General features: G+C 52.2%; 1 protein-coding gene across 1 annotated transcript in view; it reads right to left on the minus strand.

Annotated features, from left to right (window-relative positions):
- The window catches only part of QSOX1 (quiescin sulfhydryl oxidase 1), a 35466-nt gene extending 18575 nt beyond the window's left edge, over positions 1-16891 (minus strand). Inside the window, exons 1-4 of the mRNA XM_041756222.1 lie at positions 16518-16891; positions 9347-9447; positions 1487-1532; positions 888-990 (exon numbers count right to left, since the gene is read on the minus strand). Of these exons, the coding sequence (XP_041612156.1) occupies positions 888-990; positions 1487-1532; positions 9347-9447; positions 16518-16776 (509 nt within the window). The 5' untranslated portion in view covers positions 16777-16891. The remainder of the gene's footprint in view (positions 1-887; positions 991-1486; positions 1533-9346; positions 9448-16517) is intronic.
- Between the last annotated feature and the right edge of the window lie 6428 nt (positions 16892-23319).

A 23319-nucleotide genomic window follows, 5' to 3' on the forward strand; every position in this document is an offset into this window, starting at 1 on the left:
CCTCATGGGTTGGATTCAACCCCAACTGATGCTTAGAAGCACAGTCTCTCCACAGGGCTATGACTTTCGAGAACATCAGTAAGTCAGTGTGGGAGGACCTGGAGCACCAGGGCCTGCCTCATGAGGCTTCCTCAGGCCCTGGAATCTTCACTGTGCTCTGAGGCTGAGCTCTGCCCGCTGGTACTTGGATTTGTTCCTTCTTGGCAGGAATCCCTGAGGTGGACTCTAGCCTGTCCTGATTTCTCATCTGGAAGGGTGAGACCCAGTGTTCTCAATGTATTCTTCGTGGGAGAGCCATAGCGAGACAGCCTGCCCCTTTCTCCCCTAGAAGAGGCAATCCTGGAAACCTGCCTGGCAGGCAGATACCAGCCACCAGCCACCGTGCCTGATGCTCTGCAGCACAACAGTCACATGTCCCTTCCCCCTAATCACAGCCACTGCTCAGAAAGATAACAACTTCCTTTTACAGACAGGGCTCCTTTCTCTGAGCCTCCCTCCTTCCTCCCCGTGTCCACTCTCTCAGGGCCCCCTCTGGGTGAGATCATGTGAAGTCTGCTGTGCCCCCAAAATGTTCCTGAGGACAGGATGTGAAAAGCAGAGGCAGGTATGACCTGGAGAAACCCCCGCCCATCTCTTCCTTCCTACCTGGCAGGACAGGCCCTTGCACCTGTCAGCCCCATGAAGCCAGGGCTCCTCAGGGAGGACCTCCAGGAACAGGGAGTCTTCCACCAGCTGCTCCAGAGTGACTCTGGACTCGAGGCCACAGAGGTGTCTGCTCCAAAGACAAAGGCCTTCACCTTCCCTACGCAGTTGTCCCTACTACCCTCTCGCTGCCAGGCCTGTAATCCCGGGCCACACTACACCAAGTCTGCTCCAGCCCAGAGTACCTGGCAGGCTCCAGTGGGGGACAGGCGGGGGGCCACGTGTCACTATGGGACTCCAAGGCATCGATGAGCCTCTTCCGCAGCGTCTCCACATCAGCACCAGCTACTGGATGAAGATGGACATGGAGGGGCGTGAACATGAGGAGGTAAGGAGAGTAATCCCACTGCCCTTGTCAGCTTCACTGAAGCAAAGGGCCCGGGGCACAGGCTAGTTCTGAGAGATCAGAGCAGTGGGGTTGGGGTCTTCTGTGCCCCTAAGTTACACAAGGAGCCCCATCCCTCAGAGGGCAGGAAAGAGTCCCTTAGGCCTGGGGCGATGGCCCTCAGGCCCTCGAAGGCTGTCTGGTCTGTCCCTCTGGATGCCAACCCCATGAAGCAATAGCCCGGGTACCTGGTGACCCTCCCCTCTTCCCAGGACTCCGAATGGACCAAAACAGAAGGCATCTTCCAGGCTGGCTGGGAAGGTCCCAGGAAAATACAGACTCTGCTTTCACTTGGGAAACTCCTTACCCTGTAGACCTTGCTGGGTTCTCCTCACCTCAGTGGAAATCAAAAGGAAAGAAAAAGAGGAAGATACTGGTAACTGGAACCAGGACACTCACCTGGCAGTGTTGTTCCTGAGCCATTCTTGGAAAAGGCCTTAAAGAACTGGAAGCAAACACACAGGTAAGAGTCAGTAACACACGGAGCTAAGACCACAACGCCGGTGCCAAAGACCATGTCTAAGACCCGGCTGCTTCCTCAAGGGGCTGACTGGGAAAATTAACTAACTTTTATGTGCCTCAGTTTCCTCATGTGTAAAAGGAGAATAAGGAGGTATCTGCTCCTGGAGCTGAATGCTGATTCCTGTCCCCAGAGTCTCTGCATCCAATCCCCACCCCCGTGGCTCTGACACACCCAGGGAAGTGCAGACGGCGCTTACACACTGTACTAGTGCTGGGCGGTCTCTCTCAAGCACCAGCACCTACCACACAGTGCCCAGAAGATATTCATTGCATGAATGAGTGGATGAGGCTGACCCAACTGATAAAACAAATTCGCCTCATATTTCCCCCAGAAAATGTCAGCTGCCCTCTGAGGCAATCTGTCCTTGGAGGCTGGTGTTTGTCCACTGAGAACCCCCAGCCTGGCACAGCAGAACCTCCGTGAAGGGAGGAGTCTCCAGGTCAAGTCCTGTCCAAGGGTGGGCCTGAGCCCCCAAAGGAACAAGTCTTGTTACAGACAGGTCAACTTAACTCACCACTTTGTCTTCTTTCCCCATGTACGTGACACTCCAGGCTCAGTCTGTCACCTCCTTGGGTAGGAGGACAGAGAGAACAAAGGACTACTCATCAGAATCTGGGCTTCTGCCTAAGTAGCAAGCCTGCTGCCAGAGCTCTGGCCTGGGCTCTCTTGAACTCAGGAGGGAATAAAGTTTAGGTGTCCTGACAGACCGACAGCCATGTAATTGTCTGGCAGAGAGCCTGCTGGCCGGGAAGAGGCCTCTTCCTGAGATCCTCTGGGACCACCTGTAGCTTCTTTGGACCTCTGCCTGCAACAGCATGGCCATCTGGCCTTATTCCAAGCTCGTGGTTGAGTGCAGGCCCCTGGGTCTACCGGACCTGGGTTTAAGACCTTGCTCTGCTACACTCCTGCTGTGTGATCTTGGACAATCCATTAAGCCCTCTGTACCTTCTCATCTTTAAGATGAGGATGACACTATCCACCTTGAAGAATTGCTGTGAGAGTTCAAAGACAATACACCTAAAGTGCTTGTGTCTGGTGCATACAGCAAGGGATCAATAAATGTTAACTGCAGGATTACCATCATCCCCTTCCCTTGATCCACCTTTTAAACACTAGGAAACACTGATCAGCTAGCATGTGTTTACTCCAGCCATTTGTAGGCAGAAAATGAAAATCCACCCCTTCCACAGAGATGGACAGAAGCCACCCATCTCTTCCCACCTGCAACCTTCTCCCATTCCCTCTGACCTTACCTGGCTCCTAACTCCTGCTAACTGCTTTATTCTCTCTCTTTTTTAGACCATCAATATAAACTTTTATTCTGGGTGGAAACCATCCACTGATCTCTGCCACATATATTTATAATAAGCTTCTTTGTGGTGACTGAACAGATTTTGTGGAAATTATATGTTATCCTAACACTTGTAAAAATGCTCACAAATTTCCTGAATTGTGATGAGATCAGGTAGAGAAAGCATGTGAAGGCTTTTATGGACCGACACTGCCACAGTTGTTATTTTCAGGTATGCAAAGCAGCACTTTTCTTCAGCCACCACCAGCTCCCCCAGACCTGAACAGGTGCCTTACTGAAGACAGCCTCCCCAGCCCCCAGCAAGACAGACCCAGGGTAATGCAAAGAAAAGCCCGTGGAGTGCAGGGCTACGGAAAGGCCTCCCGTGTCCCTCCGTGTACCCCTGGACTGCCACACAGCCTTCCCTTCTGTCCTCAGAAGCCTTGCATCTACCTCCCAGAGCAATGACACCACTGGAGCTCTGGCTCCCACACTTCATGCTCTTGGATAGGAACTTTTTCCTATCACTTAATCTTTCTCCTTTTCTGTCAGCAACTTCCCTATGCCTACAAATAGACTCCAATCCTCCTAATCTAATTTCTTAAAAAAAAAGAGTACAGGAAGTGACGGCAGATAGGAATAGAGAGGCCTGCCTTCCTCCTTCAGTTCATGTCCTGTTTCCTTGTGCTGCCAAATTTCCCAAAGTAGTGTCTGCTCTCCCCCTCCGACCACCCCTCTTCACAGCCATGAGCAGCTGGCCGTGTCTCATGGCATCCCCCCCCTTGCACCCCTCCAGCTCAGCTGACCCCCTCTGGCCAATCCAATGGCCTCCCCAGCCCCTCCCTGCTTTCTCTGCAGTGTCTGACATTAGCACTCCCAGCCAGGGGCTGTAATTTTTGCACCACATATTCCTGACACTCTTTCTTGGCCTTCATGTTGCCACCTCCCTCGGTTTGCCTGACAATGACCAGGCCTTCTTGGCCACCTCCACAGCCTTCCCCTCGCCCTTGTCCTAGCCTCTCCTCTGGCTCCTCTCTTGTGTCTGCTGCCCCCACGATCTCTTGCCCCCAGTCTCTCCTCCTGCCATGTATCAGCTCTTGACATTCTTCTGTTTAAAAAGCCCTGAAGGCATTGTTACAAACGGTGCAGGGGGTGGGTGGTGGTGGTGGGGGTCAATTCATGCTTTTGAATGAAGGGGCAAGTGAATGAGTGAACAAACAAGCCTACTGTTGGTCCTCCTTGCCAACATCATGTACTTGGTCTAAATGATTTGCGATCCGCAATCTGAACCCTTGTCTCAAGTCCTCACCTTTCCTAGACTTCTGTTTCCTCCTGGTGCCTGTCCCACCTCTACTCTCCAAGACCTGGTCACCCCTCCCCCAACCTGTTTCTCCATCCGTGCTCCTTGTCTCACCCCATGTCCTCCCCTTGTTAACCAGGCCAGCATCTTCTTCCCCTGATCCCCACCAGCCAGTCAGTGGACAAGTTCTGTGAATTTGACCTTTGTGATTCTTCAACAGTGCTCTGGGCCAGCTGCCTTGTCCAGACCAGGGCTTACCACCGATTTCCTGGACTCATGCAACCACCCATACTTGTCCCTTTCTGAGCTCAGAAATTTTAATCCGCTCAATCTTTTCATTCCCCAACTATGTTCCTCATTGTCACTTGGCTTAGTAGCACAGTTCTGGTCTGATCATGTCACTCCTCCTCAAATCTCTTTCATGACTCCCTATTATCAATGAATAATATCTAAACTTACTACGTTCAAGGCCTTCCAGGATCTGACCCAGATTCTGAAATTTACCTTCCACTGCTCCTCTTCCCTACCCCTCAGCTTTGATGGGCCTGAACTTTCTTGAGGACAGGACCACACTTTGGCATCTCTGTAAGCCCCACAGTGTCTAAGACATAGAAGTACTCAGAAGACATCTGTTCAATTGAACAGAGAATCTCTGCCCTTTGATCATCTTAGATGCTCATGTGAAAACCATATTAAAATCTAGTCAGGGCACATTTTTGTCCTCCTATTAAAATGCATCCTTCTTAAGTCAGCTGTTGGAGGCGTGTGCCCTCCCCAGGGAATACCACCACAGCTCCTTGGCAACAAGTAATTAAGATGTCAGTGGTGAGTTTCTTTTTTCCAGGAGTGGTCAGCACCTGGTCCCTTTCCTTCCATCACTTCACACAGGAGCTTCTGCTCTCCCCAACTTTGGTGCTCCTGGAAGACCTTCATGTCTCCCCAGGGGCAGGAGATGGGTCTCTACCAATCCAGTAAGAAGCAACACCAACATCAAGGAGCAACTGCCTTTCTAGGGGTCAAATGAGGCTGAATGGAAAGCATGCTTTCCAGGAGTTACCATCGATGACGCTGAATCCAAGCTTTTAAAACAAGTTTCAAGGAAAATGAGGCAGTCTCCAAACAGCTTATGGTGAGTCCAGGAGGATCCACAAACCGAACCACTGCTGTGCTGGAACTGATTGTGGCGGAGGCAAGAGGAGAGGAGGCAGCTACTGACAGTGGCGGGGGTGGGATGGGGGGTGCATATCCTTCTTCCAGAGGGAGGCAGAAGTACCCTCCCTGACATCTCACCCTCTAGCAAGAGCCACATAAAGTAATAGTCTAGCCTCTGAACCTCCACACTCTCAGCCCTGAATTCAGGGACCTGCCATTACTAGGCCCCACTGCCCTGCCTCAGCCCTGCACTGGAGCCTCTGTTCTAGTCAGACCAGTCTTCTCAACATGTCACACAGTTCTGCCCACACAGGGCCTCTGCTCTTACCTCCTCCTCTGCCCGCATTCCTCCTCTCCTAGGCAAACCCAGGTGTCCTTCAACACCAAGTGGAAGTCTTCTTCCGCCAAGTTTCTCTGATAGGTCAGGGAAAGGGTTCTGTAGCCCAGGTGAGCTCCGCTGGCACCCATGGCATACATATCATTCACTGCCTGCCAGCCAGCTGCTAAGCCCCATGTGCCCCCCAACAATGGCGAGCACGGGCAGGCCCCAGCAAACACTCGCTCAACAGCTGCTCACAGATGGACTGCCTAAATGCAGTGCCCATGGAGGAGCTAGCGTGACTGAGGGACGATGTAGGACAATGGGAAGGAAGCCAAGTAACATGAACTGAACTCCAAGTAATACCACACAGTGTCCTGGCACTCATGTGTTAGATCTCACTTCACGTTTGGCAACAGTCCTATTAGGTATAGATATTATCATGCCATATTTTACAAAGAAAACTAAGGCCTGTTGCTGAGGAACTGTCAAACAACTTTCTGAGTCACACACAGTATGTACAGTAAGCACTGGAACCAGGACTTGAACCCACGTCAATTACCTCAGAATCTTGCCAAGGGGAGACTTGTGTCCTTGTCACTGCTGATGCTCTCTGTAATCCTGATCCCAGCTGGGCCGTTGGCTACAGGGGTCCTGATGGATCACCTCCCTGAGGGCACTCCTGTGGCCCATGGCAAAGCCTCTCTCTCCTTGGTCCAGTGTCTAGGTTCCCAAGCTCTAGCCAGAACTATTGCGGAGTAGTCTCTCCCTCCCCGACACCTTTGTTTTCTTCCAGCTGGGCTCCAGCTCCCTGATGGGCACCTGATACAGCCAGCTGGCCCTGTAGGGCCGGGTGTTTGCTAAACAGGCTGAGCTAGTGGAAGCTGACTGCTTGCTAATGGTTGACAAGGGGCAGGAGGCAGAGGAAAGGGACAATGATACATGTAACTGGGGGTGGCCCAGACTCATGTGTGGGTCTGTCTCCATCAGATCAGCAACACTCTCTCTTCCCCTGCTCACCATGTGTCCTGATCTTAGACTTCCCATAGCCTTTACAGGTAGGAGTGAGGACAGGTCCAGCCCTAGGGCGGGCAGCAGACAGGGCAACAGGGCTATCACTGCAGCCTACCAGCAGCCAGGCCAACCTCCAGGGTCTGCATGGCTCTCAGGGAATCCAGGTGTGATGCCTACAGGCACACCAGACTCTCTGGAGCTCTGCAATCTCCTTGAGCAGCATTTCCCAAACGTTCGAAGCAACTACAGCAAATTCAAGAATAGTTAAAAGAACAGTAATAACTGGGATGCCTGGTGGCTCAGCGGTTGAGCACCTGCCTTCGGCTCAGGTCGTGATCCCAGGATCTGGGATCGAGTCCCGCATCGGGCTCCCTGCGAGGAGCCTGTTTCTCCCTATGCCTGTGTCTCTGCCTCTCTCTCATGAATAAATAAATAAATCTTAAAAAAGAAAAAGAATAGTAGTAATAGTAGTAGTAGTAGTAAGCTGTAACGATTTAGAGGTAACAGCTAGTATTTTAAAAAATAAATAAGTGGGAAAAGAAATAGTTTTTAAAAAATATATGGAACAGAAAATAGCAGCATGTACTGCATTTAGGAAGAATAAATATTGTTTGAGGACACTTTTGTTTTAGTGATCACATACAAACCAACTTCTGGATCTCACTGTAAAATGAATATATTGTAACACGAGTCATAGTAAAAATGTTTGATAAGCCAGTTGTGTTGGGCATTAGAGCAGAGACCCAGTGGGAGCTAGGACTACTTGCCCCCTGGGCTAGAGTCCTGAGGACAGCTCACTGAGGGCCTCTCCTTGCTGAAACTAAACTGCTGGGCCCAGCCGGTGTGGAGGCTGGGGAAGGTCAAGACGACCAGCTCGGGGCCCTCCCAGCTCTCCTCCCACAGCCAGCTGGGCGGTGCAGGAGATGATTAATCACTTGAGGCATTCAGGCTGCGTGTGCTGCATGACTTGGGTAGGCACTGGGAGCTTCGGGACCTCCGGACTGCCTGAGCCACCTCCCTCATAACCACCAAGCCCCGGCCACTCCCAGGAAGAAATACAAAGCCTCGGGTGCCAGGTCCCACTGAACCCACCGCCACCATCCCCATCCCCAGGATGTCCTAACCTTGACCTGGCACCAATGCCAATCCCGTTCCCAGGGACTGAAACCCCATGGCCAGTCATCACTGGCTCTTCCAGGCACGCCAGTCTTCCCACAACTTCCCACACAGGGCTACTCACCCTGGCTCATAAAAGCAACAGAGATCCCTGTCCTCCCCTGGATAGTAATTTTAAATATTTTCAGTTACATGTTTCGGGATGTGGATAAAACAATGGCCCTGCCGGGGACGTCTTTTACTTGAAAGGAATGATTGATAAGCAATCCCACTACTGCCACCTTTAAATGATATAGCAGGAGCTGTTCCCTGGACCAGTCTGGCCTCAGCTAAACTTGGGGTCTGGGCCTGACCCACGTGGCAACAAGAATGTAGGAGGGAGCTCTCTGGGGCTGTGGGAACCTTGAACCCAGCAGGATTTCACTGGGTGTGAGGAACAGAAAGGTCACATGGAGTTCGAGCGGGGCATTCTTGCTGGAGTGTAGAGCCTTGCTTTCCAGAAAAATTCTCTTGGAGTAATTAGGCTGAGATATGGCTTGTGGTTCTGCATGGAACCTGAGGCCCCTGAACTCATATCTTGTTCAGGGGACAGTGCTTGGCATTTTAGCTTTCAGAGGCCTTTCCTGATCGTTCTTCGTGGTTACAGAGGAAATGTTTTTCTAGATGTCATTCTGGTAGAAGGAGGCTAATTGTACCTGGAGGTAAGGAGAGAGATTCTGATTCTTTAATTTGGAAGCAAGCTAATTGGATTACAGCTGGGTTTGAGCCCTGGGGAGGGCACTAAGTATAACTGCATGGCCCTGTTACTCTGGGCTTTCCAGGGCCTCCTACTTGAGAGTCTTGGAAGTTGTTCAGATGTTAATTAAGCTGTTGATGCCCCACAGTGGGCAGGGTGTCAGGCAAGGCCTCACTGGAGAGCTGGGGTGATGGAGCCTTCATGTGCTGGGTGTGATGACTCCCGCGACGGGGATCCCTGCTGCCCGAGGCATCGGCATTTGACCACGGGGTGAGGCTACCCTGACAGGTCACTTCTGAGCTACTTGGTCTCAAGGCACTTGCCGGATGAGGATGAAGCCTGCTGGTATTTTCTGGAAGATCATCAGGCCCCCCTGAATCTGATCCTGACCACAGGCTCAGAGCCTGAAGTGGGTTTTATAGGGTTAGAGACCTCTACGGCTGGGAGGTCAGGAGTGAGAGGAATTGGAAAGAGGCCCTTAGGAGCTGCGGTTCTCATGACCCCAGGTGACAGCCACCTCACAGCTCAAATCAGCCCATCACAAGTACCCTCCCCTGCCACAGCCCCTTCCCTTATAAAGGGCAGAACATGCCAGGCCAAATGAACCTCCCAATGCACACCCTCCTTCTGCCTCTACAACAGGTGTCTCATCAAACACAGGGGCAATGCTCCAGGGGCTGTGATTTAAGCAGATCAAGCCCAGAAACATCAGAGGACCCCATGGAGCTCCGATGCCAGGGAAGCATGGGGCAACTGGCAACACCACACCTGCCAGCCCCACACCTGCTCTCCTCTCCCTTTCACGTACCCTCACGGTTGGGAAGCCAGGGATGTTGAAGTCCCTGCAGACTGCATTGTTGGTCTCATCAGCACAGTCCAGGGCAGCAAGGTTCAGTGCCGGCCTCCAGTCTAAAAGGAAAAGAAAAACAATTAGGTAAGTAAGAGGGGCTGGCACCTGTCTGCTCACCTCCCCCCAGGTAATACTCCACCCATACCAGTGCCCCCAAGGTTCTCATGAGAAAGGTCATCCATCCCCTTGCTCAGGAAGGTTCTCTGAGATAGCCTGGTCATTCTGTACTCAGTCTGTGCTCAGGACATGGCCAAATAGCACAAGCAGTGCTGTCCTCTAATGGTATCTGTGCTCCTCCATTATTCCACAGTGGGGGAGGCCACAGGGGCTGGAGAGAGATGTGAGATGGGCTTGAACCCCTGGGGAGAAACCCTGACATGGCTTCTGTCCCTGCTGGGCTCCAGAAGAGCGATTAGCATGCCTCAGGATGTTTAGAACTCCCCAGTGGATGCTTGGTGAAGACCTCTGCAGCCAGAGGTCCTGGCAGTCAGCCCAGCTTGCATGGGTGGCGCACAGAGTGCTGAGGACTGGCTCCCCTGCTGGAGATGGAAGCAGGAAGCCCAGGGAAGAAGGCATAGGCACCTGGAATCTAGTAACTGCAGGGAAAGGAGCCCTGAGGCCAGAGTCTGGAAGGAGATGAAAAGCTTCCTGAGCTGCCTGGGCACTCCGCTCCTGCCATAGGCCCCAGGCCTCCCTCTGCTTTAACTCTGGCAGAAGAAATTAATGGCACCATTCTGGGCCATGGCCCAAGATCTGTGAAACAGAAAACAGACTTCCCTACTGCACAGGCCGCCGGGGCTCTGATTCTGGCCCAGGTGCCCCTCTGGTAGCTACGGAAGTTCCATGTTACAGCAAGGCCGCTTCAGCTGGAAGGCCAGCTTCCTGCATGTGAAGCCACACACACCATGAGGTGGTGATGGATAGATGCCTGCCACGTGGCACAGAGCCCAACCGGGGTGAGGACACGGGGGTGACCAGCCCTGGGGACTGAGCACGAGCTTTGCCAGAAAGGGAAGCTTGAGTGGAAGCTTGTTGGTCAGCTGACGGGGCCCCGTGTGAGCAACAAGCCCAGGGCCCTGCTCGCAGCTCCTCCACAGTTACGAGCCTGTCCACCCCCAAGTGCCTCCTGCATCCTCACTGCCTGGCTTCCCTGCTGTGCAGCACACAATAGGTGCTCTGGTGACCACTGACTGCGTCACATGGGCCAGGGCCTGGCTCTCAGCAGCCCCAGTGCCAGGACAGCGACTCTCAGCTCTGCCTCAGCCTAGCAGGCCCAAGCCAGGGGTGAAGGTAATGCCCACGACCAGAGCTGCCCAGGTACAGGGTTTGCCCTGGAACACAGACAAGAGCACCTCAGGCCGCCCTTCTGTGCCCTCCTCCCTGCCCAGGGGAGGCCCAGGGGAGAGAGGGAAGCACAGGTCACCCCCTTCTACCATTTGACACACTCTAGGCTTTGTTCCTTCTATTACACATCTCGGGCTCTGGTCACTTTGTGTGGTGAGACCCACAGAGGAGACTTGGATACTCTCATAAGATTAAATCAATGAGACACAAGCATGGAACAGAGCAATTTCTTTTCCTTCCACCAGTGAGGGCTGCTGGCAAGGAGTCTCACAAAGCCACGTGGTGGGGTGACCAAGGACTCTCCTCTCCAAGAGTGCAGGAGGCCATCCCTTGGGCTGGAGTCAGTGCCTGCTGCCCTTGGCACATAAAGGCTGAAGGAACAGGTAGGGGACAGAAGAGACAGTTGGCGCTCAATGGGGACACCCTAGATGACCTCTCTCGGCTGCTGGCCCTGGAGGGGGACACCATTCCCCCTACTTTACAAAAAGCAACTGAAGCCGCCAAGTTGTTCGAGGGCTACCAGACTCAAACCCACTTCTCTTCCCCCTCTGCCTCACCAGAGGCAGAATTACCCCTCTATTTTCGCTCTTTGCTCTGATCACCACCTTCCCCATGAAAGAGAGAATGGTAAAAACCATGCTGTCCTCAAACACCATATGATTCTCGAACTCAAGCACCCAGTCACTGCCACAGGCTTGGCTCTTAGATGATGTGTCATGCGTACAGAGAGTTTACAAAGGGTCTGTTGCCCTTATCTCCTTCAACCTGCAACTACCCTCGGAAGAAAGACAGGAATTATTATCTCCAGAACTTTTCCCCACTGTAAAAGAAGGATCCGAGAACCATGCCCAAGGTACACATGAATCAAAGGTAAATCTGGGATCTGAACCTAGAATTTGAGTCTCTCCTCTAGTCTCAAGGGGGCCCAAGACAGAAGACAGAGCTGCTCTCCTGGCTGTCCAACCAGGAAAGCCAGAGACGGTGGGGTGGAGGGGGCCCTTCGTAAACCAGGAGGAAAGGTGGGGCCAGCCCCTTGCTTCTGGGCAGGTCTTTGACTTCTTTATACCTTATATTTATACCTTGATTCCATGTCCCTCCATGAAATGGAACCGTTGCCTCCTCTTACCTGCTCCAGCCCCAGGGGGAGGAGGAGGAGGAGGCTGAGGCCAGTCAGGTGCTAAGAGTCTTGGCTAAGCAATGTTTCTCAGGAGTATCAATGTCAATACCTTAATGAGCCATAATGACATATAAAGATCTGGTTTGATTCTAATCACCACGGGCCTGACCATTCATCATTCTAGTAACCGTAGGAGGAATAAAGAGGACCCTTATCTGGGTGCCCACTGGTAATGCAAAGCTGCATTTAGGTAAAGTGCACTGCTGTCAAAGAAGAGGACTGGGTGAGGGAGGCTTTTTAAGTGTCAGGTGACTTAAAACACCACAATGTGCAGGTGCAACACTTAACATTAGCAGTATCAGTCCAGCCCGACTCTTGGGGAGAATGTCTCCTGGTGCAATTACTGCCCTGGCAAAGTGATTTCTCTACTAACAACGGAGTAAATGAGCAAACAGAGAGGGGAAGGGTGTGGACACAAGCATAACTGGGGTAGCTATGGTCTCTGGGGTGGCGAGTGGAGGCACATGTAGTGAGGGGGGGTCATGGGCTCCATCTGGAGACACAGGCAGTATCCCCACCCCCACTCACCAGTCCAGGAAGGGGCATGGACCCAGAGCAAGTTGTGTGACTTGCGTATAGCTCTAACTGCCCAAAGCACCATATGTCTTCTTTCTGGGCCTTGTGGGTCAAACGGGGACCAGGATAGATGGTATCTCCTGCCCTTTCCAGTTCGAACAACTGTTCAAGTGCTGGATGGCAAACAACTCTCCACAAGAAAAATGACCATGAGTCCTCTGAATGTTAATCAGGCTCCTATTAAGACAAAGGCCAGGGGGAACCTGGGTGGCTCAGTGGTTTAGCGCCTACCTTTGGCCCAGGGCGCAATCCTGGAGTCCTGGGATCGAGTCCCACGTCAGGCTCCCAGCATGGAGCCTGCTTCTCCCTCCTCCTGTGTCTCTACCTCTCTCTCATTCTATCATAAAAAAAAAAAAAAAAGACAGAGGCCAGACTCACCCAAAGTACCAAGAGCCACTCAAGTCGAGTGGTCAGAACCAGACCCCCATCCAAGTCTCCAGGAGACCTCCTGATGGGGAATTAGCCCACCTGTGCCACGCTGTCACCACCGCATCCCTTCCTCCTTGTTGCAGACTTCTGGGCAGTGAGGTCACGGGATAGACAAAATGCCATCCCTAGCCTTCACACCTGGCTGACACCCCAGGTCTGAGTCCAGAAGAGCCACAGCACCAGCAAAAGGTTTGGTCACTATATTCTCATTTGGAATCTTGTGAGGCTCATGCCATTGGCCTGCGTGAATATTCAGTGGGATCCTACCCTGTGCCAGGCTCTGCGCTAAGGCATCACAGGGGTACAAGAGAGGCGGTCTACACCCGTGGAAAAGAAAAGAAGGCAAACCAACACCAGTCAGTGTCACTCAAACATCCATGCCTTATGTCATCTCCGTGGCTTTGCAGAGACCACTTTGTCACCCAGAGTGTCACCCATCTCTCCACCTGCCTATGGTCTAGAGAGAAAGAGATGGGTTCAGGAACCTCGCCCAGCATCTGTACAATCTTGGGCAAGTTACTTATCTGTTAAAAACAAAGAACAATTGATTCCTCAGATATTTTCTCATAATGGTTATATATAACATATGTGTGTGTGTGTGTGTGTGTGTGTATACATATACACACCAGTAATAGGAACCTGTAAAGGCCCTTAGCAAAGTGCATTAAGCAAGTGTGTGACCAATAACTGCTTAAATTAAGGCCTGGTGACCAGCTTAGCCCTCTGTGACTGTCCCCTTCCCTGAGTTCCTACAAGAAATGGGTGAGCCACTCCTTTGGCCTTTTTCAAACACAGCCTCTTACTGTTGCCAATTTTTCTGCTATGTGTAGCTCATTTCCCAAACTGCAATGTAAACAAGGTTTTGCACACAGAGGTCACTTAACAAATATTTACGGATTGATTAGCCAGTGAAGACTAATGAAGATCTAAAAGGAACACAATCAATTTCCCAAACATATGGCGACACAGTGAGAGCCGTCCTGGAATAGAAAGGGATGAACCAGATCTTTAGAAGCCAGTGCCCTGGCCCATGGCAACAACTGCCCTGGAGAACCCATCCCACAAATCACTGAATAAATGAGCCTTAGCCAGTCCGATTAAATGCCTGAGGCCAGCTGGGCAGGGTTGCAAAAATTTTTCTCTCCCCTCATGACCTTCTACACTCTCACTGCTCCTACCCCAGATACAGCATTGGCAGAAGGCAGGAGCCACACTCCCACAGGCCCCAGATGATGTTCAAGCCCTCTGCAGGCCCACAGCCATTTTGGAGCCAAGGAGCCTCGAACCTCAATAAAACAGAGATGATGTGAGAACAACCCTGGTTCTCAGCGGGGCCTCATCCTTGGAATGGAGTGGGGGCATTCTTATCACTGCAGGCTGACACCAGATTTGGCCAGCGCTCTCCCCCAACACGATCTTGTTAAGGAGACTGACCCATCCCAGTGGCTCATGGGAGACCTCTGCTCCCCACCTAAATTTCCTACTTCCCATTGGCTGTGGTTCATCTCCACAGATTTTGATGCTTCCCCTGTCCTTCCTGAGATGAAGCTTCCATTTGCAGTTTTTAGGGGAAGTCTGTCACCCCATGCACTAGAAAAAGACCCCTTTTGGAAGGGGCAGCCCTCAGCCAGGAGTGAGCTGGGTCAGTGTCTGGCTATGCAACTCTTTGGAAAACTGTGGGTTGCAGAAGGCCAAACACATGAGTCAGCTGGAACCTAAACCTTCCCTCCAGCATTCTTAAGATAGAAGAATCTTCTAGATTGAGCTCATCAGCAGCCCTTCAAGACCTCTCATAGCCTCAAGGTAGAAACTGATCTGGGGGTTTTTATGATTTTTCAGGCCCACAAGGTCCCCTGAACACTAATGTCCCCTCAGGTGTTCCTGTTCCATGTTCAGCACTCTTGCTTCCTCTTGCCCTGACTAGATGTGTTGACATCACTGAAACAGTGTGAAGAGCTGCTGAGAAATGGCACATTCAGGTGATGGGACCAGAGAGGCATGCTGACAAGTGCCTACATGTATACTGGAGGTAAAAACAGTTTATTGGTTTTGTTAAAAATAACGTTCCATATGGCTAACAGATGTACACATCTTTCCATCTGGCCACTTCAGTAACCACTATGCAAGCTGCTCAGGGGAAGCCTGAGTTTGAAAACCAACAGCTACAAATGCACTACTCTATCACGAATGGTTGAGATGAGCAAGAAATACCAGGGGTGCCTGGGTGCCTTAGTAGGTTAGATGTCTGCCTTCAGCTCAGGTCGTGATCCTGGGGTCCCATGATCCTCAGGTCAATATCTGAACCCCATGTCAGGTTTCCTGCTTGGCAGGTAGTGTGCTTCTCCCCCTCCCCCTGTAACCCTCTCCTGGTTTGTGCTTTCTCTCTCTCTCTCTCAAATGAGTAATAATTAATAATAATAATAATAATAATAATAATAATGAAAGCTTTAAAAAATGCCAACAGCACAGCATGGAAACAACGGTTCCAGTTCTCTCTCTAGAGAGAGGCCTGTTCCCTCAGATGCCCACAGTTCTCATTCAGTGATCATTCCCAGCCAGGAGCCGAGCTAGGGCCCTAACACCACAACCAGGAAGTAGCTCCATTCGGAGGCAGCAAATCAGAAGCAAATCACTACCACCACACCCACCAAACACCCACTATCTGGGCTAGGCAGCCCTGTGACACCACAGAGATCCTTAAATTCTGGAAAGGAAACTCTGGGATAATGGAGTCATGTACTTACCCAGGAAGGTGTCAGGCACAGAGTGAGCGTTTGTAAACATTACTCCTATTACCATATTTTTTCAGTTCAGATCTTAAGTGTTTTTTTTTTAAAAAAAAGTTTACCATTTCTGTAATAGAGTACAAAAATCTCAATACATTTAGCGGCCTCGTTCTCTCTTTACCCCCTCAGACCGTTAGTAAACGAGTGGCACGTCTCACAACGGAGGGGCTCTTGGAATCGAGGGAATATGCTGCTGGCGGTCAGGCCGGTGGCCAGGAGCATGGAGCATGCAGCAAGGGCCACACACCAAGAGGCTGCCTTCGGTCGCGCATCTGGGTTCATGGGTCTGACAGGGGCAAGGGGGAGCATGTGGCCCAGGAGCTGGAGGCCGCAGGTCAGGAGAGGCCTAGAACCGAGACGGGAGGACCGTCTCCAAAGTGAAGCTGAAGAACGACGTCTGTGTGGCAGCAGCCGGGTCAAGTGGCCGAGCGCCGCTCCCTTCCTCCTCAGCACCGACCCCAGAGCAGCTGCGGACCCCGGCAGGAAGGTGCCTGCCACAGGCCACAGCAGAGGCCGGCGCAGGGACGCGGCAGTGGGCCGGCTGAGGGCGGGCAGGGGGCAGAGCAGGTGTGAGGGCCGGGCCGGCGGTGGGAGAAGCGCGCCGCAGCCGCCAAGGGAGGCGACCGCGAGGCGCGGGGGCCAAAGCACGGAGCTGAGGGCTAGAAGGCGGGGGTGAGGGGGGACGCGAGGGGCAGGGAGGAAGAGCGGGGCGGAGGCTGACGGGGCGGCGGAGGCTGACGGGGCGCGGAGAGGCCCGGTGCGGGCAGGGGGAGGGGGTCGGCCTGGGAGGCGCGGCCCCCCCCCGCCCGCCTCTCACCTTTGACGTCGTGGGCCAGCGCCTTCCACGTCGGGGCGAAGGCGATGCAGTGGCCGCACCAGGAGGCGAAGAACTCCACGGCCCAGGCGCTGCGGGAACCCAGCACGGCGCCGCGCACCGTGTCCGCCTGCAGCAGCGCCAGCGGGTCGGAGGACGAGTAGAGCGCGGAGCGCGGGGCCGCGCCGGTCGCCGCCAGCAGCAGCAGCAGCGGCAGCAGCCGCGACGGCGGCGGCCCCGAGCGGCAGCCGCACCAGCCCATCCTGCGCCGCGGCGCCCACCTCCGCGCCCCAGGGTCGGACGAGTGGGCGCCCGGCCGCTCCGCCGCTCCGCCGGCGTCCGTCGCGGGGAGGAGCCTCGGGACCCCGCCCCCCCCGCCGCCCGGCACCGCCCCCTCCGCCGCCCGGCTCCGCCCCCGCCCCGCGGAGCTGCGCCAGCCGGTCCCCGCCCCCTCCGCTGCCCGGCCCCGCCCCGCCCCCTCCGCCGCCAGACTCCGCCCCTCTACCGCCCGCTCTGCCTCCAGGCCCGCCCCCTCCGCCCCCAGGCCCCGCCCCCTCCGCCTCCAGGCTCCGCCCCTCCTCCTCCAGGCCCCGCCCCCGCGGACCTGCGCCCGCGGGTCCCCGCCTCCCGCTGCGGGGGGTGGGGAGGGGTGCGAGGAGCGCAGCTCCCGCCCAGGAGCCCCCACCCCCAAATCCGAGGGGCGTTCGTCCGGCCGAGACCCGGACCGGTATTCCCGTGGCTGCTGGGGACTCGAGGAGGTCATTTGGCTTCTCACGAGCCCCGTATTTAACGGAAAAGAAGTAAGTTGGAATAGATTGGACCGGTTCATGCTGTACCAAGAAAGTTCTGGAGACCGCTCCACGCAGCTAGATGGGAGTTTAGAAACAGGTGAAAGAGAAGAGGGAAGGTCTCCGAGTCTGTGATCCTCCTGACCCCACAGGGATGAGATGTGCCCACACCCCTGAGGCCTGTGACCTCCAAGGAAGCATATTTGAGGGCTTCCTAGTCGTGCATGAGGAGCCCCCCCCCCCCACTGCGCTGGGCCAGATTGGCGTGGCCGTTGCGCTGGGATCAAGGTTTCCTGGGTGCCCGGGTCTGGCCGCCCTCCCAAGGTTGTGAGCGATTCCTCCAGTGGGGCTCCCAGCAGCCCAGGTCCCCCACACCTAACTCGAAGCCCTGGGCACTCAGGTGTCCCCTCACAAGGAAGCCCACAACTAACTTTGTGTTCATGCGTACTAAGGTGTTTAATAGTTTATCTTCCCTGGTCACCTTTTGTAGCTCCTAGGCGGAGTGATTTTACAGACAGAGTTCCTTAGAGCATTGTCACACGTGATGTTTTTCCTGGGTGTTTTCTCTGTTAGCCCGCCTCATCTGTAAGCCATCTGAGACCGGACTCATTATTCACTGAACATTTACTGAGTGGTTTCTTTGTGCCAGGCACTGCTCTAGGTAGTACTAAGAATAAGATAGTAGGGCAGCCTGGATGGCTCAGTTGGCTAAACTTCTGCCTTGGGCTCAGGTCATGATCTCAGGTCCTGGGATGGGGCCCCACTTTGGGCTCCCTGCTCCAGGTGGGGCCTGCTTCTCCCTCTCCCTCTGCAGCTCCGCCTGCTTTCTCTCTCTCTCTCTCTCTCTCTCTCTCTCTCTCTCTCTCATTCTGTCAAATAAATAAAGTCTTTAAAAAGGGGGGGGCGGCTAAGACAGGAAACCAAACCAAGACTCTACAGTCACTGACTTACATTCTAGTGGGGTTAGGGATAGAGAGATGATATACAAATAAATGTAGATTTGATGGTGACAAATGCTACGAAGAACTATACAATAGAGAGACAAGAGAAGTGCTATTTTATTTTACATAGTGTGGTCAGGGATGAGTCTACCCCTAATATTTACAGAGCTTTGGTCAACAGTACAAATGGAGGCCCACGTATGTCTACACATTTAAAAATTACAAACTAAGTTAAACTGGTATGTAAAATTCCTATCCTTTCATTGTGACAGTATACCTTCATCATAATCTGGAAGGCCAAATTTAAATTTAGAATTCCTGGGCTCCCCCAAGATGTACACCGGAATGGGGTGGTTTAAGGGGTAACTGGTTCCTGGCCTTCTTCCTATTCTTTGCACTCCAGCTCTTTCCCATACTTCAAGGGGCCATCTGCCCACACCTACAATATCTGAGTCTGCACATTTGAGCTTCATTCACACCTCCTGCAAATAGCTGTTTCTTGGCTCCTCTAGAAGATGGAAAGGCCAATGAAATCTCTAGAAGCTGGCCTAGTGCTATAGGGACAGAGAATTCTAGGGTCTTGGATACCCACAGTATGATCTAATAAGGGATGAGGAGCAGGAAATTGAGTGGGCCCTTAGCCCATGGGCTTCTTGCTCGGTGGAAAAGATTATGGTTAGAAGACGACCAGAGAGCTCAGAGCCCAAGGTAGGAGCTTCTTGTGCCCCTAGTCTTAAGGCTGTTCTAATGAGATAATAGTTGAGCCAAATGAGAGGGAGCCTTGTGGCAATCAGGGATAAAGGCATTCCAGGCAAAGATCTGGAGGTTAGGGCTTTTGCTCCTTTCACGTATTCCCTGCCAGTCCTGTACAGCTTCTGCTACCCTTCTTCCCTTATTGCTAGCAGCCATTAGGAGCAGGCTTGGCCCAGTCTTATCAGGATAGAGTCCTAGTAGTCTTTTGATTCCTAGGTTGGAAGTATTCCAGTGGCTGAGTAGGGTGCCAGTAAACATCAAGTGCCTTCAAAGGTTTCTATTGTTAAACAGTGCTGTAGTTATCTTCCCTAGAGGCCTGCGAATTAAGGAGACAATATTTGCTGAACATGCTCAGCACCTGGGAAAGACATCCCAGACAAATACACAAAGATGTGCTTGTTCACGTATCTGTTACAGAGCATCAGAAATAGAAAAGAATACAAATTATTTGAATGAAGTAAAGAAAGTTCCTTGGCACTGGAGTCCAAGAAATTAAGACTGAGAGTTGCCAGATCTAGGGCTTCAATATCTCAGAACAGGGATTTCCAACTTTTTAAAGTCCTGGAAGCCTCTGTTCAAACAAAATCTTCAAAGAAAGCTTAAACAGATAAAAGCAAGCTAAAGGATGTGACCTAGAGTGATACTCACTTTCTGTGGTCTGGTGTGTGTGTGTGTGGGGGGGGGGTGCTTTTTGGGAGCCCTAGGGCTCTCCAGGCCACCATATGAAAACCCCCAGTCTAGAACTGAAAGCAGAACACATAAGGATCACAGCTTGCTCTGGTTGCCCTTCCAGAAGCTTCTTGGGATAGAAAAGATGGCAAAGAAGGAGATCTACTCTGCAATGGGGTATGGAGGGGGAGGGGAAAGCTGAGGAAAACATTGAAAGTGGGGGGACTTGGGAATTCCTACCCAGGTCCCCTGCTTCCCTTCCCACAGACAAGCTCAGGAAAGTGAGCCAAGAGGAACCAGATGAGAGAGTATAATAATAGTATTAGACAATACTTTGCACCTGCTGTTCTAAACACTTACAGATGTTACTCATTTAATTCTCACACCAGCTCTGTGAGGTTGACAGTATTATTATCCCGTTTATACAGACGAGGAGACTGAGGTAGAAGGAGCCCTGCTGACTTTCCCATTTGTGAATCATTTGTGTATTATGCATGAATAAAAGAGTGGGAATCTGGAAGTCTGTCAACCAAAAATAAGACAGATGGCCAGAGGAATGCAGCTTACACACAAATACAGATAATTATGGTGAGCAACAGGATTGTGTTTGGTCAAACATGTCACCCAGTAGCCGACCATTAGATGACTTTCCACTCACTCATTTGCACCCAGGATGAGAGAGGGTGTGTGCAGCTGGAAGACAAAGTGCCTGGCACAAAGAGATCTTTGCTTTGTCCCTTTGAAACTCGCCTCTTGGTCTTATAGGGGAACCTGTCCCGAGCCAGGGTTGGTTAGAACACCAATTCTGAATGCCAGAAGAAAGGTACCAGTAAGAGTCTGCGTCAGATAGGTATGACAGGAAAGAGCCCATTCAGAGGGTTTGGTCATGGAAGGACAGTCTGCAGAGGTGTTTGCAGGGTCAAGGGAACTGATAAGAGGTGTGAGGTCCCTGGTGCCTGACAGTGGCTGACAATGGCAAGAAGTCTTTTTAACGCCCGTCCCCTGGAGAGATAAGGTAAAAGGAACTTTGTGATGGAAACCCCTGGGAGCTGGAGTCCAGGAGGAGGGGCCGCCCAACCAGATCTGTATCTGCAAAAGGCTGCCACTGCCAGGAACACAGGGAAATGGAGAGGAGAGTGGGGAGGTGCCAGGAGTCTCACCCCTACCTCTTCCTCTTGTAGTCCTCCATTGGCCAAACCCAATCAAAGCTGGAGGTGAGGGTGCCCTGACTGTAGTCTCTGGAAGTTGGCTTCTGAGACCAAAGGCAGGTCGGAAGAAGGTGGAGAGCAGAGACTACTACTAGTAGAGAATACCCTCGTCCAGGGTCCCGCCACGTGAGCCCCTCGAGGCCTTAGAGATGAGAATGAAAAATGCGAAAACCCCTGACTGTGTTTCTGTAAATCTCTTGGGTGGGGGCAGTCTCTTCCCAGCTCCTGCTTCACACTGCTCACACTGGGTCCAGTTGGCTTGTTCTCATCTGTAGAGGAGATAAGAAGCCCAGAGAAGTCAAGAGACTTGGTCAGGGCCACACAGCAAGTACGGGTTCATAATCCTGCCAGAAACTTCCCGGGTGTGATCTGAAACTGGTCTCTGTACTCAGAGGGCAGAGAGAAACGGAAGACTCAGGCCGCTCCAGCTTGGCAGGTGGCAGTTTTAATAAGCCAAGGGAACTTACATCTGAGACTTGTCTTGGGCGGCACCAAGACTAATGGATTCCTACACTCGCCTGCCAAATCTTAAAAGTGTATAAAGAGGCCCTTTAACTGGATTCAGTCACATAAACCATGTAGGTGTTCATAAAGCCACATCACTCCCTCAAGGCTCTGTCCTTGGAGCAGTCTCTAGTAGGAGTGGGGAAGGCAAGCAGAACCCACATTCCCAGGACAGGGGAGGGGGTGATGAGCCTCCAAGTGCTGGGGTCCAGCTCACGGATCAATTAGCAGTCACGTCTTTCTGATGACCTTCCCCAACAGCAAGGCAATGTCAGGGTCCATTGGAGTCAGGCTTTCCAACGTGACTGTTGAACTATTGAGAAGGGGACTGTGTGAATGCGGTACCTAGGACAGAACCCCATGTTTGCGGAGAGCTTCCCTGGCCCCTAGGTCACTTGATGGCCATTCAGAGGGAACAGCTCCCCCACCCCCACCCCCGACACACAGAAGGACAAACTATTTAAAGTGAAATGAAGATAAAAGGCTATAAATGCAAGGCCTTGTTTGTTTGGGCTCTCTGGCTAATATCAGGAGTGAAATCCTTCTGGGAACCCGCAAGTCATCAAATGAGGCCTGAGGTCAAAAGCAAGAAGACCACATGTCTGAGTGCTGGTGTGGAGGCTGCCCAGTGCTCCCCATTAGAAGGCTTCTGGGGGAAAAAAAAAAAGAAGGCTTCTGGGGACTTGGCCAACTTTGTGATTCTGTGAGATTTATTTGGGGGAACTTCAAGTTTCTGGAGTAGGTGTTTTAATTTAAAATATTTTGTGCCATGGCTTAAGGGTGTGTCCTGTGGTTCCTGGAAATACACATAACTATAAAGTGTAGCACTAGTCCTGAGAAGGGACAGAATTTATAAACTTCTTTGTTTATATACAAAAGCCTTCTCAGGGGGATCCCTGGGTGGCTCAGCGGTTTAGCGCCTGCCTTTGGCCCAGGGCGTGATCCTGGAGTCCCGGGATGGAGTCCCCACGTCGGGCTCCTGGCATGGAGCCTGCTTCTCCCTCCTCCTGTGTTTCTGCCTCTCTCTCTCTCTCTCTCTCTCTCTGTCTATCATAAATAAGTAAATAAATAAATCTTAAAAAAAAAAAAAACCAAAAGCCTTCTCAGAATTCGCCTGGAGAGAAGATGCATACAGTGATATCATACATGTTGGAAGCTGCACATTGCATGTGCCTGTGGAGTGCGATGGGAGGAGCAGGTGGGAGTCAGAGAAGTCACCTGAGGCTAGCATGGGGACCCCCTCCTCCTACCTCAAAGCTCCTAGTTTGGGAACTCTTGGAAGATGCTGGGGTGTGGCAGATGAACACTTGGTCTGTGGAGTTAAAGATGCTTGGATTTCAATCCTTGGCAGGTGCCTCCACTTTGCTTCAGTTTCCTTGTCTGTGAAATGGGGACAGGGGCTACGTGAGGTGCGGAGTTCTTGTCTTTGAGTGCTGTGGTGATTGTCTTATGCAGTCTCACCTGTCCTCAGATTAGTTTCACCAGTCCAAGGGTTAAGAATGTCTATGTCGAAGTTCTTTTCCAATTTCCTAAGTACCTTTTAAAAAATGAAATTATGGGGCACCTGGGTGGCTCAGTGGTGGAGCGTCTGCCTTTAGCTCTGGTCAAGATCTGCGGGGTTCTGGGATCTAGTCCCACATCAGGCTCCCACATCAGGGGTGGGGGGAGCCTTCTCCCTCTGCCTGTGTCTCTGCCTTTCTGTCTGTGTCTCACATGAATAGATAAAAAAAAAATCTTTTCTTTTAAAAATGAAATGATAATTGGGGTGCCTGGGTGGCTCAGTTGGTTAAGCGTCTGCCTTTGGCTCAGGTCATGATCCTGGGGTCCTGGGATCAAGCCCTACATCGGGCTCCCTGCTCAGTGGGGAGTCTGCTTCTTCCTCTCTCCCCTTCTCTCTCTCTCATTCACTCTCTCTCAAATAAATAAATAAAATCTTTTAAAA

This window comes from Vulpes lagopus, chromosome 1, assembly GCF_018345385.1.
Source record: "Vulpes lagopus strain Blue_001 chromosome 1, ASM1834538v1, whole genome shotgun sequence".
Taxonomy (NCBI): domain Eukaryota; kingdom Metazoa; phylum Chordata; class Mammalia; order Carnivora; family Canidae; genus Vulpes; species Vulpes lagopus.